Source organism: Saimiri boliviensis, chromosome 21, assembly GCF_048565385.1.
Source record: "Saimiri boliviensis isolate mSaiBol1 chromosome 21, mSaiBol1.pri, whole genome shotgun sequence".
Lineage (NCBI taxonomy): Eukaryota > Metazoa > Chordata > Mammalia > Primates > Cebidae > Saimiri > Saimiri boliviensis.
The window spans coordinates 30,851,057-30,867,283 of record NC_133469.1 but is presented as its reverse complement, the minus strand read 5'-3'; the positions used below and the strand labels follow the sequence as shown (position 1 = coordinate 30,867,283).

The 16,227-nt window shown below is 40.8% G+C and overlaps 1 protein-coding gene across 3 annotated transcripts in view; it reads left to right on the top strand.

Moving 5' to 3' along the window:
- Positions 1-16,227, top strand: part of TTC28 (tetratricopeptide repeat domain 28) — a 692,319-nt gene that overhangs the window by 220,520 nt on the left and 455,572 nt on the right. The window contains exon 1 of one of the 3 annotated variants that reach the window (XM_074390787.1): positions 8,397-12,811. The exons of the other annotated variants lie outside the window; for them this stretch is intronic. Coding sequence (XP_074246888.1) covers positions 12,785-12,811 — 27 coding nt within the window. The 5' untranslated portion in view covers positions 8,397-12,784. Of the gene's footprint in view, positions 1-8,396; positions 12,812-16,227 lie in introns of those variants that run through there. 3 annotated transcript variants of the gene reach the window in all.

The window sequence follows — 16,227 nt, the reverse complement described above, 5'->3', positions numbered from 1 at the left end:
CTCCGCTTCCCAGGTTCACGTGATTCTCCTGCCTCAGCCTCCCAGTAGCTGGGATTACAGGCACCTGCCACTAGACCCAGCTAATTTTTCTGTATTTTTAGTAGAGATCGGATTTTACCGTGTTGGCCAGGCTGGTCTTGAACTCCTGACCTCAGGCGATCTGCTTGCCTCAGCCTCCCAAAATGCTGGGATTATAGGAGTGAGATTGGATTTACAGTGGAGAAAAATACAGATAGCACTACATAGAGCTTATAAGCTACTGGGTGCACAGAGGTTAAATGAGTAAATAATGTAATTTCAAATTGTAATAAGTGATTTGAAGAAGACAAATGAAAGTAATAGGGTATGTAATTATTTGTAGTTGTGGGGTAGGTTAATTTTGGTCAGGGATACCCTCTCTGGGAGCTTGCTATTTGAAAAGAAACTTGCATGTGGAAAAAGAAATGCCTATCCTGCAGGAAGAGTATTCCAGGCAGACATAACTGCAATTAAGAAGGTCATAAAGGAAGCCGAAGAAGGCAAGTATAGCTGCATCACAGTTAAGGGAAGGTATGGTAAAAAAAAAAAAAAAAAAAAAAAAAATGAGGGTGAAAAGTAGAGGCTAGATCATGTATGACCTTGTAGGCCATGTTAAAACCTTTGGATTTTATTTTTTGTGCAAAGGGAAACCTTAAGCGAGTCTTAAACAGGGGCGAATGTACCACCTAATTTATAGAAAGATCATCCTGGCTCCACCAAGAGCCTGCATCACAAGAGGCAGAGTGGAAGATGTTGTAGTAGTCCAGATGATGTTGATGGCTTCTCTTGCTCAAGAGAAAGGGGTAACGGTGATGATAAAGTGTGAGGATTTGGATTAGGTTTTGTAGGGAGAGAGCTGAGGACTTGCTAGTGGACTGGATGTTGACGTCATGAAAGGAGAAGAATCAAAGGGGACTATAAAATTTTGGCCTGAGTTGCCGGATGAATAGAGATGCCATTACTTGAGATAAAACTGAAGAAGGACAAGATTCATTGGCTGTGTAAGTCTGAGATATGTGTTAGACATCTTAGCGGAAATGTTGGGTAGGCAGTTACAAGTCTGGAGCTCAGCAGAGAAGTGGGTTTTTGAGGCATAAATATGGCAGTCGTGAATTAAGAGATGGTAGTTAGAGGCTTGAGACTGGCTGAATCTTTGAGAAGTAATTATAGACAGAAAAGAGGATGGAAGACCTGTGAATATGTTCATGCAAGAAAAATTTGTGTTTTAATATAAGCAAAATCAAAAGTCTCTTGCTAGTCAGACTTCTGAGGTACAAGTAACAGAAAGCAACTGTGACTGTTTTTGTCAAAAGGAGACTTTATTGAAAAAATATTGGGTGGCTTATAGAATCATTAAGGTGACTGGCAAATCAGGTTAGATAATGGGCAGAATCCAAGGGAAAACAGGTACCTGGATCTCATCCATAACTATGTGTTGCAACTGTTGTATCCTGACTACCAGAACTTGAGCCATCACTGTTGGAGCTGAATACAGGATACCTCATGAGATCCTCTGGCACTGATGACCCTAGAAACTGGATGTTGCTATGGCTACTTCCAGAGCAGTTTTTCTCTGCCACTATTCCTTGTGTCACTTGCTTTACATTCAACGTTCTGGTAAAGAACTGAGGGCCGGGCGCGGTGGCTCAAGCCTGTAATCCCAGCGCTTTGGGAGGCCGAGGCGGGTGGATCACAAGGTCAAGAGATCGAGACCATACTGGTCAACATGGTGAAACCCCATCTCTACTAAAAATACAAAAAAATTAGCTGGGCATGGTGGCGCGTGCCTGTAATCCCAGCTACTCAGGAGGCTGAGGCAGGAGAATTGCCTGAACCCAGGAGGCAGAGGTTGCGGTGAGCTGAGATCGCGCCATGGCACTCCAGCCTGGGCAACAAGAGCGAAACTCCGTCTCAAAAAAAAACAAAAAGAACTGAGCCTAGGTGTTGTGTCTTCATCCTGACTCAGATGGTAGAGGAAAATAATTATCTGAACTTTTTGGTTGCTTTCATGAGATATCCTTTATATTCCACCAAGACTCAGATAATGGGGAAGTTCCGCAAAACAGAGGATGGCAATTCTGATGCTAGGCATTTTAACAACTGTAAAAATGTACCTCCCTAACCCCCCACCTCATTCCCCTACAAAATGACTATGGTTATTCTCTAATGCCATGTCCATATTTCAGTTTTGTGAATATAATGCACTTGATTGCTTATGAATTCATAATTGTAGAGTTAAGCAAGAATTCATTAGAGGGCCTCCAGATGCAGTTCAAGAGTATGTTATCCCACAGGGTGTGGTGCCTCATGCCTGTAATCTCAGCACTTTGGGAGGCCGAGGAGGGTGGATCACCTGAGGTCAGGAGTTTGAGACCAGCCTGGCCAACATGGTGAAACCCCTTCTCCACTAAAAATAAACAAATGAGCTGGGTGTGGTGGCAGGCGCCTGTAATCTCAGCTACTCAGGAGGCTGAGGCAGGAGAATTGCTTGAACCAGGGAGACAGAGGTTGCAGTGACCCGAGATTGTGTCATTGTACTCCAGCCTGGGCGACAGAGTGAGCCTCCATCTCAAAAAAACAAAAAATAATATTTTATTCCTATCTTATTTTCCCATGTTCTGTTTCTTCCTCTAAGATTGAGAAGAGATCCATTTTCCCTATGTCTCTTTCACCATAGCCAGAGAAATACAGCCTCTTTTGGTTAAAAACACACAAGTCAATAAGCCTCCAGTTCAGGCATCTTTAATTAAACCTACATATTTAAAAAAAAAAAAAAACCACACATACACACAGTCACTACCACTGCATACTCAGGGTTTCTTTGGAAAAGTTAATAAATCCAAAGCTGTATATTCTGGCCCAAATATGTGACTACTGAATCCATTCCAGATAAGTTTTTTTTTTTTTGAGACAGAGTTTCGCTCTTGTTACCCAGGCTGGAGTGCAATGGCGCAATCTTGGCTCACTGCAACCTCCGCCTCTTGGGTTCAGGCAATTCTCCTGCCTCAGCCTCCTGAGTAGCTGGGATTACAGGAATGCACCACCATGCCCAGCTAATTTTTTGTATTTTTAGTAGAGACGGGGTTTCACCATGTTGACCAGGATGGTCTCAATCTCTTGACCTCGTGATCCACCCACCTAGGCCTCCCAAAGTGCTGGGATTACAGGCGTGAGCCACCGCGCCCAGCCTTCTAGATAAGTTTTAATTAAGTATGACATACTGAAATTTCCCCAGATTAACTATATAATAGCAAAATTACACTTGCACTGTAGCTGTGGCTACCTGATAGAGAAAAGATTGTAGCCAAAGGTATTACAATCCATTAATCTGATTTATAAGAAAATTTATGACATAGTCATAGTATGGTTATGGTGAAGACTAACTGCTTGCCAAAGGGATAACAAGTAAGTACGGTAAATCCTCACTTAACATTGTTGATAGGTTCTTGGAAACTGTGACTTTAAGTGAACTAATGTATAATGAAACCAATTCTTTTTCTCATTAACATTATAAAAATGATGTTGAATAAAAGACATTATTTGAGGACCTGCTGTATGTTGTTCTCTTTAAAATTGCAGTTCCAAGAACCTGTTGATAATGGACTTAATGTATTTTCAGGCTAACACCTATGTTCTTTCATAAGCATCATTGGAAAATGATTGCTGGACATTTTCATTGAGTACTGGATTTTGTTGTCTTCCCTCAAAGAGTATTGAACCTTTCAACGTTGGTTTGTAAGCTTTGTTAAGTGAGTTAAGAGTACACTTTAGTCTGGCCTAGTTTACTCCTTCTGTGCAGACATGATCTTTCTGAGGTCTCTACTGAATGTCCTAGGTATTTAATATATCCCGTCACTCCGGCTTGTTGAACTTGGAAGTCTTGGCAATTCTGATTAGCTCTGGCAGATGGTCAGCTTACGGCTTCCACTTTGCCTTGTGGAGTTTTACCATATGTTGGCCAATTTAGTGTTCAGCCAAAACCTAAGAGGATTCCTGTGCCGATTTCTGGAGTGTCAGGTCTGTGTAGCCCCCTCCAATTCTGTACTCTGAATGTTCCAGCTACTTTTGTCCTCCTTAAATTCTGATCTCTGTTTTCTCAACTCAGCAAGATCCTTTTGCTCTGTTTGGGATCCCTTTCCTGCCCTGAGGTCTGGAAAGGGCCTCCAGGCAGAAAGCCAAGAGTGATCATAGGGCTCATGTCATTCGTTTTGTTTCCGTCAAGGTTCATAGTACTGTGCTGCCTGTTGTCTGAAACACTTGGAAAGTAGTATTTTTCCTTTATTTTATCCAGTTTTTTAGTAATGTTAGGAGAGTAAGCCTAGTCTCAGTTGCTCTGTCATGGACAGAAACAGAAATCCCATTAGAAAAATGATTATACCACTGAAATGCATGAGCATTAGTTCAGGTACTTTGCAGCCCTTGTAATTTGTAAAAAGTCCATGGAATGATGAAGAAAGAGGAAAAAAAATTCAGTGTTAGCATAGTAAGATAGCAAATAGAGTAACAATACTAAATATATAGGATTATCTTATGTATAGGATATATTATGTGTGTTCTTGTGTGTGGATAATTACATACATAATTTAATCTCAAAAATCATAGGTAGTTGCTATTGTTATCTCCAGATACAGAGTTATAAATTGAGGTACAGAAAAATGAAGTAACACAAGAGCACACAGCTAGTAAATAGTGGATCTAGGGTTTGAACCATGTAGTGTTGGCCAAATAAAAATTGCTGCCTTAGGAAACTGGATAGGTCTTACATTCCATCTGGCAGTGAAGTAGCTTGTATTTAGAAGTATGGTATTGCTCAAGACTCAATTATATGATCTCTCTTTTTTTCTCCTTTTAAAATTCTTCTTGCTCCAAACTTCATCACTGGAAGAATTTTTTTAAACCTAGGGCTTTATATACGTAATCATTATCATGTGAATGACCCCCATCTCCTTATAGCTCTACCTATTTACTGATACTCTATATCTATATCTACATCAATATATATCCTTAACTGTAGGTCATACCTCTGCCTACTTCACGTCTCTGTGCCTCTCAGTACCTTAGATCCTACAAGTCTTAAACAGAATTCAATATCCAACTTTTTTCTGTGACCTGCACTTCAGTTAGCGGAGTTTCTCTTTTTCTAACTGACAGTGAAACATTTGGGGATCACCTTTAAATCCTTCTTGGTTCCTTTCATGAAACAGGCTCTTAGAACCTGTTTTACTTGTGAAATGTCTCTCAAAAAGGTCCTTTTTCTGTTTCTGCTGCCCTAATTCAGGACCTCCTCATTCCTTATTGCTCTGTTCCAACAGAAACTTATTTGGCCTTCTTGTCTTTATAGTTTTCCTTTTCTTTCTATCCTTTACAGTACTTGCAGAATTATCAGCATAAAACTCAGATAGATTTGCCAGTACCTTAATTAAAATCTTGTGGTGGCTTATCATTGTATTCTAAGTCAGAAGTTAAAAACAAGGCTTTGGATCTGACTGACTTCAATTTCCTTTCTTCTTTCTAGCCATGATACATTGGGAATTACTTAATTCTTTAGCCTTAGCTTCCTCTCCTGTAAAATGGGCATAATAATAGTTTCTCTTCATAAGAGTGTCAGGAAGATGTTATTTCAATGAAATAAAAAAAAATAATTTCAATGCTTGACATGTACATAATAAATGAAAGCTGTTATTGTATTGTTAAGAGAATAGCGTTCACAGTCTTCCAAAGGTCATCATAGCTTGCCTTGCATTATAGATTGCAGATCTATTAGGTGCTTGCTAATATAGCTCATACTTTCATACCTCCATGTTTTGGTTCATGCTGTGTTCCCCGCTTGTTGAAAGAATACTGTGTCACCTCTCCCGTGAAACCTTTCTCAGTTACCACAGTTAGACCTAATTACTTTTTAGGGCTTACTTGGTCTTAATGAGAGAATATGCTACTAGTTATTCCCGTTCTTCTAGCATTTAGCTTGGCTAACAGTTGGGCTCCTAAGAGTCAGACAAATGGAAAGATCAGTCAATGTTAGCTGCTATTGTTATTATTATTTTTATTAGTTGTGTACCTGTCTTCTCTTTCGACCTCTACCAGACTACTGCCTCCTCAAGGGCAAAGTCATCTGATTCCTTTTTGTTTTTTCTCACAGTGTCTACAACAGTCCTTTATACATAATGAGTACTCAGTAAATGTGTTGAATTTACAGAGTGGAACTTTAGCCTGTCTGGAGTCGCCTGATAGTAGAAGGAAGTGAGATGGGTAAGGTCAGTGGTGATCTGCTTTGAATATTGTGGAGTGATCTGTAGCAATTTTCTGCTAGGGGAATGGGAGCATGGTCCTGCATCACCTGGGCTGTGTGGCAGAATTCTTCCTCCAACAAGTTATTTTAATATCTTTTCTAGCAAAGTGAGGCCTTGATATGCTCAGATTATCCACCTGTGTGAAATATCACTAATGAGGCAACATTTTTTTGGTGTTAAATACACTTCTATCCATTGCCTCTTTATTTTCTTAACACCTCCTTAGATACTTGAACATAATTTAGAGGTCTGTAGGAAAAGTAATGTATTTTTCAAATACTTTTCACATTGAGTTAAATATTCTCTTAAAACACAATAAATATAAATAAGTATGAGTCTAGCCTTTTCAGGCATTTACCCTTTGATCAGTGTCAGATACATCACTCCTTAGGAAATCTTGAAGAAATTTACAATGGAAAAAGATGTGTTTTCTTCATTTTTTCTTTCTTGTTTTTGTTCAGATTTGAATAGGCAAGTAGTTATTGAGTAAAGTACTATTTTAATAGACTGTTTTACAGTATTTGCATTTAGAGACGTGACCTGCAAAGTGCTATGTTAAAAAATGAAGGAGATGTAAAAATACCTACATACCTGGCAAAATGTGTAATTACTGTTTGATGTTGGATCTTTGAAACAATAATGTTAAATTTTAACATTCTGAACTATGCTGGCTTAGTAGTTCTATATAAGTATTCCTAATAGAAAAAAATATATTGATACAATAGTAATTCTGTAAATATTTCAGGTGTAAATACAGATTCAATTTGGATTAAGCAAAAGAAAGAAGAAAAAATAACATGGTTTAAGATGGTGTGGGTATTTAAAGGCTTTTAGGTAATAGTCCTCTGTCTAGTGGTACCTATTAAATAAAAGCCATAACACTCACCATACAGCAGAGAAAGAAGTGCTGTATAGATTACAAATAAGTGACCCAAAGGAAATAAACCTAAAAAATTGAAAACCATTTTAAAGCCTTGCATCACTTTGAAGTTTTAGATTGATTCTTTCTACAGAAACATAAATATATTTTCTCCTTTCTTGATACAGTTTACTGTTCTCAGATTCCCTATTCCCACCCCCAGTTTAAATAACTTTATATTAAGTCCAAGAACATCTGAGCCTAAGAGATTGCTCTTCAGTCTATAGACCATGTGTGGTAAGCATATGGATTCACAGATGCATTCAGAAAAACCACCCCAACAGATTAGGAACTACTGGGTCTCTTAATTTTCGTATGAGAAACTGAAGCCTTGAGTGGTTTAAATCAGCAGTCACAAATTAGGATTTCCAGATGGAATTTAGCCCTATAGGCATGTTTTGTTTGGCCTATTAGGATGCTTTAGAATTTTTGAGCAAACAGTTAAAAATCAGGAAATTTTTAGCTTCTCATGAAAATTTAGAGGATCTGATACTGCTGAACTGATATTTCTAAATCACATCAATTGAGTTGCTTAGCAGTTGCCCCTCCCCCCCCCCCTTTTTTTTTTTTGAGACGGAGTTTCGCTCTTGTTACCCAGGCTGGAGTGCAATGGCGCGATCTCGGCTCACCGCAACCTCCGCCTCCTGGGTTCAGGCAATTCTCCTGCCTCAGCCTCCTGAGTAGCTGGGATTACAGGCACGCGCCACCATGCCCAGCTAATTTTTTGTATTTTTAGTAGAGACGGGGTTTCACCGTGTTGACCAGGATGGTCTCGATCTCTTGACCTTGTGATCCACCCGCCTCGGCCTCCCAAAGTGCTGGGATTACAGGCTTGAGCCACCACGCCCGGCCTCAGTTGCCCCTTTTGACATGATTCATGTATCTTTAGGTTTACAATCTTCACAATTCCCTTTTAAGTCTGTCTCTGTTTCACTTATTTATGTTACTTGCCTTCCGTTTCTGAAAATTTTTGCTATGTAGCAAGTCAGAAGCTGTTTAAAATGTGAAAACGTCTGTAATCCCAGCACTTTGGGAGGCCGAGGTGGGTGGATCACGAGGTCGAGAGATCGAGACCATCCTGGTCAACATGGTGAAACCCCGTCTCTACTAAAAATACAAAAAAACTAGCTGGGCATGATGGCGCGTGCCTGTAATCCCAGCTACTCTGGAGGCTGAAGCAGGAGAATTGCCTGAGCCCAGGAGGCGGAGGTTGCAGTGAGCCAAGATCACGCCATTGCACTCCAGCCTGGGTAACAAGAGCGAAACTCTGTCTCACAAAAAAAAAAAAAAAAAAAAAATGTGAAAACATCTCTCTTAAGTCCTAAAACAATTTTAGGTTCCTCGCCCTCACTCAGGCAGTGGTTTATAAGCAGGAGCCCTGGATTATAGCTCTTCTGTTGCCATTGACTGGCTCTGTGGCATTGCAAGGGTTACTTAGGTCCACTGAATTTCAGTGTTGTTTTCTGTCAAATGGTCATAATAAGCATTTAAATCATGCACAGAGCTTTCAGAAAAACAACTCCATAAAATCATAGTTAATATTTTGTTATATATTAGATTGCTTAACAATGCAATTTCAACTGTGCCCTTTTCCTACTGTTCATATTATCAGTGCTCTGCATCCTACAGGATAAAGTCCAAATTTCTTTGCTTTATCTGTTATTCTGTTTTTGCACTGCTATAAATGACTGTTTATTGCTATAAATTACCTGAGACTGGGTAATTTTCAAAGAAAAGAGGTTTAATTGGCTTTTGGTTCTGCAGGCTATACAGGAAGCATGGCACCAGCATCTGCTTCTGGTGAGGGCCTCAGGAAGTTTATAATCGTGGCCCAAGGCAAAGTGGGAGCTGGTTCATCACGTGACAAGAGTGGGAACAGCGATATGCTACACTGTTTTAAACAATCAGATCTCAAGTGAACTCTTGAGTGAGGATAGCACCAAGCCATTCATGAGGGATCCAGTCCCATGACCCAAACCTCCCACCAGGCCCCACCTCCAACATTGGGGATTATATTTCAACATGCGATTTGGAGGGGATAAACGTTCAAACTATATTGCCTTATAGTCAGTGTTCCCAGCCATTTGGTTCCAACAAAGTATCTTTGGTTCTTGCCAAAGTATCTTTACTTTATATGGAATGGAATTTATTCAGTATTCATTCTCCATCCTCCCACCCCATACCCCATTCATTCTTTTGCCTTATAAATATTGAGTACCTCTTCTGTTCCAGGTACTGTTCTAGGCACTAGGGATTACAAAGTTGAACAAGACAAAGTCCCTGCCTCTAACATTCCCATACTTATATTTTAGATAGTGAGTCAGTATTTTGCATTTTGAATACATCTTACATATGTCTGCCTCCTTTGCTTACACTGTTCTCTTCATTATCTTTTTTCTATTTATTTTATTGTTTCATTCAATAAGGATTGATTGATTGCCTGCCTTCTGTGTGTCAGACACTGCTCACTGGGTGTTGATATTATAACAGAGTCAAGTCCCTGCTCCCTTGGAGTTTATGTTCTTGTGAAGTGAATGAACATTTTAGAAATACGTGTGTGTGTGTGTGTGTGTGTGTGTGTGTGTGTGTATGTGTGTAGATGTATATGTCATAAGGGCTAAGAAGGAAAATGCAACAGGGTAAGTAGGGTAGAAAGGAACAGCATGAGGGTCATAGTGTGTATTATCTTAGGTGAGATTGTGAGAGACAGCTTTTCTGTATGATATCTGAACAGAGTCCTGGAGGGACTTAGGGAGGGAGCCAGGAGGGCCTTTGGAGGAAGAGTGATCCAGGCAGAGAGCACAAGTGTGTGGCTGGCATGTTCAGGGGACAGTGAGAGGGCAGCATGGCAGGTGCTGAGTAAGGGAAGAGGAAAAGGGTAAAAGGTGAGCTCAGAACAGTGGAGGGGTCCAGACCCTGAAGGGCATTACAGGCTGTGGTAAGCACCTTGGCTTTTGGCTCCAGAATAAGTTGCACCTCCTCTGAATTTTTACTTGAAGTTCCTTTGTGACGTCTTCCTTGACCATCTCTGTTTTGGTTGATTTATCCTTGGTAACTCCTGGAGAACCTGAAGTTACTGACCACATAACTCAGATATTGCTTAACTGACTAATTAGTATGTGCCTTGTTGTCTTCTTACAGGTTTTTGGTTCCATCCTAACTTCTTGGTAACTCTCTCTAGCATAAGGACTTAGTTTTAAACCTTTCTATCCTAAATGATGTTTTGCACCTAGTTGGTTCTTAATGTATCTTTGTTTTGTGAGGTTCTGGCTTCAGATGTCAGCAGTAGGAATTTGCGATGTCTAAGAAATAAGAGAGAGGACTTGGTGATAGATTACACATAAGGAATGATGTTTAGATTTTAGTTTGTGATCCTGGAAGAATAAATGGTGTTGTATACAGAGAAAGGGAAGTTGGGAAGAGAAACTAATTTTAGAGTAAATTGATGAATTTGGTTTGGAATTTATTGACCTTTCTATGCTAGTAGCATATCCAAATAAAGTTGTGCAGAATGATTTTGATATGTCAGATATATACAGAGTATTGGAGTTATTTGTGACTGCTGCCTACAGTTATGTAATCTTCTCAAGGGCAGGGACAACATATTACTCATATTTCCAGTACTTGGAACAGGGACTGGCAGTGAAATAATAGGTGCTTAAGTCATTGGTACTTAGTAAGTTTATTCAGATGAGGAGTTGGTATGTAGCCATGATGCATGTCTTGGAAAAGGCATAAGCTCTGGTAGGGTCATTGTGGGTCTGAATTCTAGCCCCACTACGCTCTACATGTGTGGTTTTGGTTGAGTAAATGAGTGCTATGAATCTTAAGTGTTCTCATCTGAGAAATGGAACAATTAGACCTTCCTTGCAGGGCTGTGAGATAATGAATGTAGGCATAGGTTCTAGCATAGACTAGTGGCTCAATAAATAGTACCTCTTCATTCAGCTAAAATTGTTATAATATGATTATTATAAAGATAATGCTCTCTACTGAATTTCAGGTTTTCAGGCATGGAAAACAACTCAAAAGCAATCCCTTTGCATTAACTGTTTTCTTATTATACTGTTTTAATGACTTACTTATACTGATATAGTGATCAATTTGCATATAATCTCCCACATTAGCCAATCCTAGGGATGCGTATAGAAGTCGGAGTGTAATAAGTTAAACATGGTTGGAACATTGGTACATCAGTTACTGTTATAATGCATATCAGTTGGTATTCTAGTAGTTTACCTGCTATATTCCAGCTATCAAAACAATTTTATGGTGGATTAGGAGTTGATAGACATGTTGTTGGATGATACTTAATAGTAGAATTACATAATATTTTTATATTTATAGATGTATCTCCTTAAATAGGATGAAGTAATTTCACAAAGATGAATGAAACTCAATCCCCATAGAAATAGTTTTTATAGTAATGAAATAAGTTCTAAATTTAGAGAAGGAAATGGAATCTATTAAAGTTCATTGGGGGTAAAATTCTTGATTAAAATATTTTATTCTGTAAGATACTTAAAATCTTTTTTCTTCAAATCAGAAATTAAGATTGTAGCCTAGAGTACTTCCTTTTCCTTTTTCTCTCTAGATATAACTGCCTTACAAGTCTAAGTATGTCTTAAAATGATTTCCTGACCACGTAGGTGTTTTTGGCTTTGATTCCTTAGGAGCTGTTGGGTGCCTCTGAAACTGCATGCTTTACTTTTTGTGTTGGAGCAGATGTCGTGGCACTAAGACCCAGAAACCGTTTGCTCTGTGTGGCTGGAGCTAGGCTGGCTGTGCTCACACTGAAGGGAAGGAAGTCATTAGTGCAGACTGAGCTGTGGAGTTGGGTTCTTGCAGGATTTCCTTCCAGCCTTTCCCCACTAAGGTTCTTGGGAATTAAAAAAAAAAAAATCTAAACACACAAACCAAGTTTTCCTATTTACAGTGTTCAGGGAAGGTAGGCATTTTGAGAAGGGCAGATCCTTTTCCCAAGTTATCCAAGAAGGAAGCGAAAACAGCGTAAAGAAGCTCTGATTACAGATCTTTGGAATTTTCTTTGCTAAATTTTACAAACGAGAAATACACCCAGAATTGTGGGAATTGCTCCAGGCTGCGCGTGAGGGTTTGATTGCTTGTCTGATCTTTTTTGAGAAGAGGAGAAATCGCCAAAAGGGGTTTGGATGGCAGAAGCCCGGTTGGGATTCTGTAGCAGCTCGCGTTCTCAGTCTCTTCTCTGAGGGAGGGTCTCTGCAGCCAGCTTGGAGACCCCCTGCCGCAGGCTCCTTTTGCAGGCGCTGGCCGGGAAAATGCCCCGCTCTGGCAGGAGTACGCCGGTGGCTGCTGGGACTTCCTAGCCTGGTGGGAAGTGTGTTCCTGGTTTGGGGATACTTTTCATTGAACTGAAGGCGAAAAGACTGGACTCTCCTGGGGCTTTTCCCTTCGCAGTGAATATGGGAAAGAATTAGGGGGTGGGAGGGAGGCAGCATGACTTGCAGTCGTCGCTGCCCTGCATCTGCCCCCAGCCCCCAGCCAACATCTTGATGTTCCACGTATCGGCTGTACAAATATGATGAAATGGCAGCCCCGGAAGAAGGTAAGTGTCCTGGAGTGGGGACGACGGGCCCCAGTCCCTGACCCAGGGAAGAGGACATGGGGCGGTTGCCCTCAGATCCCTCCACCCCTTCCGTAATTCGCTGGGCCAGCTGGTCCAAGCAGCCCTGGTCCCTTTGGGACTTGTCTCAGTCCCTTAGGGACGAGTTACCAAGTCTAGTCTGCATCTACTGCCCTCTAAGTTTTTCCTTCTTGGTATGCTTGGACCCCCAGGGGTGACAGCTCAGAAACACCCGTTTGCTTTAGAAGTCCTGTGCAGACAGCGACAAGATTCAGCTTTGCGGGAGCCAGCCAAGAGCTGCTAAGTGTTGCCCCGTGGCAGGGAAGGGGGGGCATTCGAGGCTGCACCCCTGACCAGGCCCCGCAGGTGGGTGTTATAACACCTATTTCCCCAAGGGGTTAAAAGGCTCTGAGCCGCTGGCAGCCGTTTCCCCAGGGCCCCGCTGGGGGGCGAGCAGCCCCAGCACACCAGCCCAGCAGCTGGTTCCGGGGCTGCGGGCCGAGGGGCCTCCTGCCTGATGCCTTGGGGCTGGCCATACCCGAGCCTTCAGCCTACCGGGCTCCTGAGGCCTCGTGGGCCCGTGCGAGTTCCTGTGCTGGCCATTGTGCACGGGCGTGTGTCTGTGCGTGTCAGCGTGCACCAGCGTGTGTGAATCGATCATGGGGAAAAGGGGGAGGGGGCACTTTGCTTTTTGCTAGATTATTTCCTAATATGGCTCCTTTGTTGAGAACTCAAGAAAAAAAAAATCCAGTGGTTCTATCAAAATAAATTGCTATTGGTCCCAGAAATAATGTTTCTAAATGTGGGACTGGTCCCTACCCTAGGATGTCGAGGGAGAAAGACAGCTTTCTTCAAGTTGTTGGCCGCTGTACATTTGGTTAGGGCTCTCTTTTGCTAACTTGTCTGACTGCCCCTAACTGTTAGGTGAACCCAGCGGTTCACTGCATAACAGGACTTTTTTTTTTTTTTCTTTTTAACTTCAGATACCTCATTTGGCCGTGGTTTTTATTGACATTCTTCTGAAGGAAAAACATAGCAAATTGAATATTCTGTGGCCCTCCCCAACCTTGACCTGTCTCTGTTAGCAGCTGCCTGGTTTTTACTTGAACTAGCTAAACTGACTCTTTTCTTTGTGGCACGATGTGTGATACCGTGTTTTATATCAGAACTGAAATAGAAATTGTGTGTGAGGTGCATGAGAAGATACTGTGCATTTTTTTTATTGCTAGAGAATCTGACAAACCTGCCTCAGCATAGCCTGGTGAATTGAAAGGTTTTCTTTGATATCTAATTGATGGGGTTTTGTCCTCTGACCCTGTGTCTTTTCTTCCTCATCCTAAAGTCAAGAATCTCTCATGTGTTATAATAGTTCTCATCACAGGGCTTCTTTCAGTGAGATTGGTTTCATTCACTTTGGTTGGGAGACCCATGTATTCCCCACCCCCACCCCCACCCCCAATACAGACCGTTAGAATGAGGAAAACTCATAGAAGAAACCATATAATTAAGCAATTTAAACAGATGCTGCATATTCCTGAAGTCCCCCATTTCTTCTATATTTGTAAATTGCATGTTTATGAGTAGTTTTAAGATGTCTGCAAACTGTACATTCATAAACGTCTGCTTTTTCTATTTTACCCAGTATGCAGTAACTCATGTGGTTATGTCTGTGGAAACCCCTCTGGGTACTGGTATTGCTTGAACCACGGAAGTATTATTCTTGGCAGTCAGGTGGATTTCTGGACTCTGGAAGATTCTGTTGCAAGTGTTAGGATTCACTCTGCAGTATTTACTCACTCTGTGATGCTTAAATTGTTATACCAGAAGGTTATATTTATTCACTGTATTCATAATCTCATATCATCATGTTGTGAAGATCCAGATACAATGCTGCAGAGTTGATAGATTAAAAAATAAGCTGAGCCATCAAATACCATATGATTATTTGGTGGTAGCTTGAGAGCAATTCTTGCTTCTACATTGGAAATGGGAGCTCCCTTGGAAGAGATTAGATATCCCACTCTGGTAGGGCACCAGTAAGTCTTTATAAATATTAGATTTATTTTCTTACTCTTTCTAGAATACTCACATGATCAGATCACTGCCATGGTTTCTGGCTGGGTCTGCTAACACATTTGTAGTGGTATAGTCACATGCCATGTGTTTTACCAAACTGTTTCATAAAAACCATTTACACTACAGATGAAAAGTGATACTGCTTTGATGTGATTTTATCAAAGTTAGGAAGATCATCTAAAGAGTGCTGCCCCAAACAGCATTTGTGGTAGCTCGCTATCATGGTGTCCTGTCAGTCACTACTAGTTTTGGCTTTTCTAAATTCTAGGCTCACTGTAAGAGAGTGATTATAGGTTCTAGATTTCTTTGTTTCTAACCGAGCATGCAGCTAGGGTGTATGATTGAAGGGGAGCTCTCTCCTCTGTTTTCTCTGCTTACTTGCTGGATTAATCTAAATACTAAAACAAGGTTTTTAAAGTTGTGAGCCTGTAATATTCAGTTAGGGTTTGCAACCTTTTCACGAAGAAATCGTTAGAACAAAATTACTCATGTTCTGCCCCCAGGACTAGTGAGGACCTCTAGTCTTCTAGAGCACAGTAGATCTCCCACCAAGAGCCATGTAATTGTCCTAAAAAGCAAGATTCACAAGTATATGCTTATTTATCCAAATTCATTCAATTGTATAAATTAAATGTGTATAGCTGGCCGGGCATGGTAGCTCACGCCTGTAATCCCAGCACTTTCAGAGGCCCAGGCAGGTGGATCACTTGAGATTAGGAGTTCTAGACCAGCCAGGCCAATAAGGTGAAACCCCATCTCTACTAAAAGTACCAAAAATTAGCTGGGCTTAGTGGTGGGTGCCTGTAATCCCAGCTACTCAGGAGGCTGAGACAGGAGAATCACTTGAACCTAGGAGGTAGAGCTTGCAGTGAGCTGAGATCACGCCATTGCACTCAAGCCCGGGCAATAAGAGCGAAACTGTCTCAAAAAATAATAATAAATATTAAAAAATAAATGTCTACAGCTTTTTCTATGCCTATCATACCTCAATGAAGTGATTTAAAATAAAAAAGCAAGATTCTGAGCAGTTATCCCAGTCTTGGTAAGGATGGCATTTAGTATCATACAAATAAACAGCTGTAATTTTAAAAGCACTTGTTCTATGCTAAGTCATCTTTAATTGGTCCATATGCATTCATTTAATTCTTACCCGCTGAAGTGGGGTGTTACAATTGGCATTTTACAGATCAGCAAACTGAGGTTTAGAGGGGCCAAGTGACTTACTCAGAGTCACATAGCATGGTAGGGTGACAGCTAGGATTGAACCAGGCCTTATTTACTTCAAAACATGTGTCACTTACCAATATTATTTGGGAACTTTT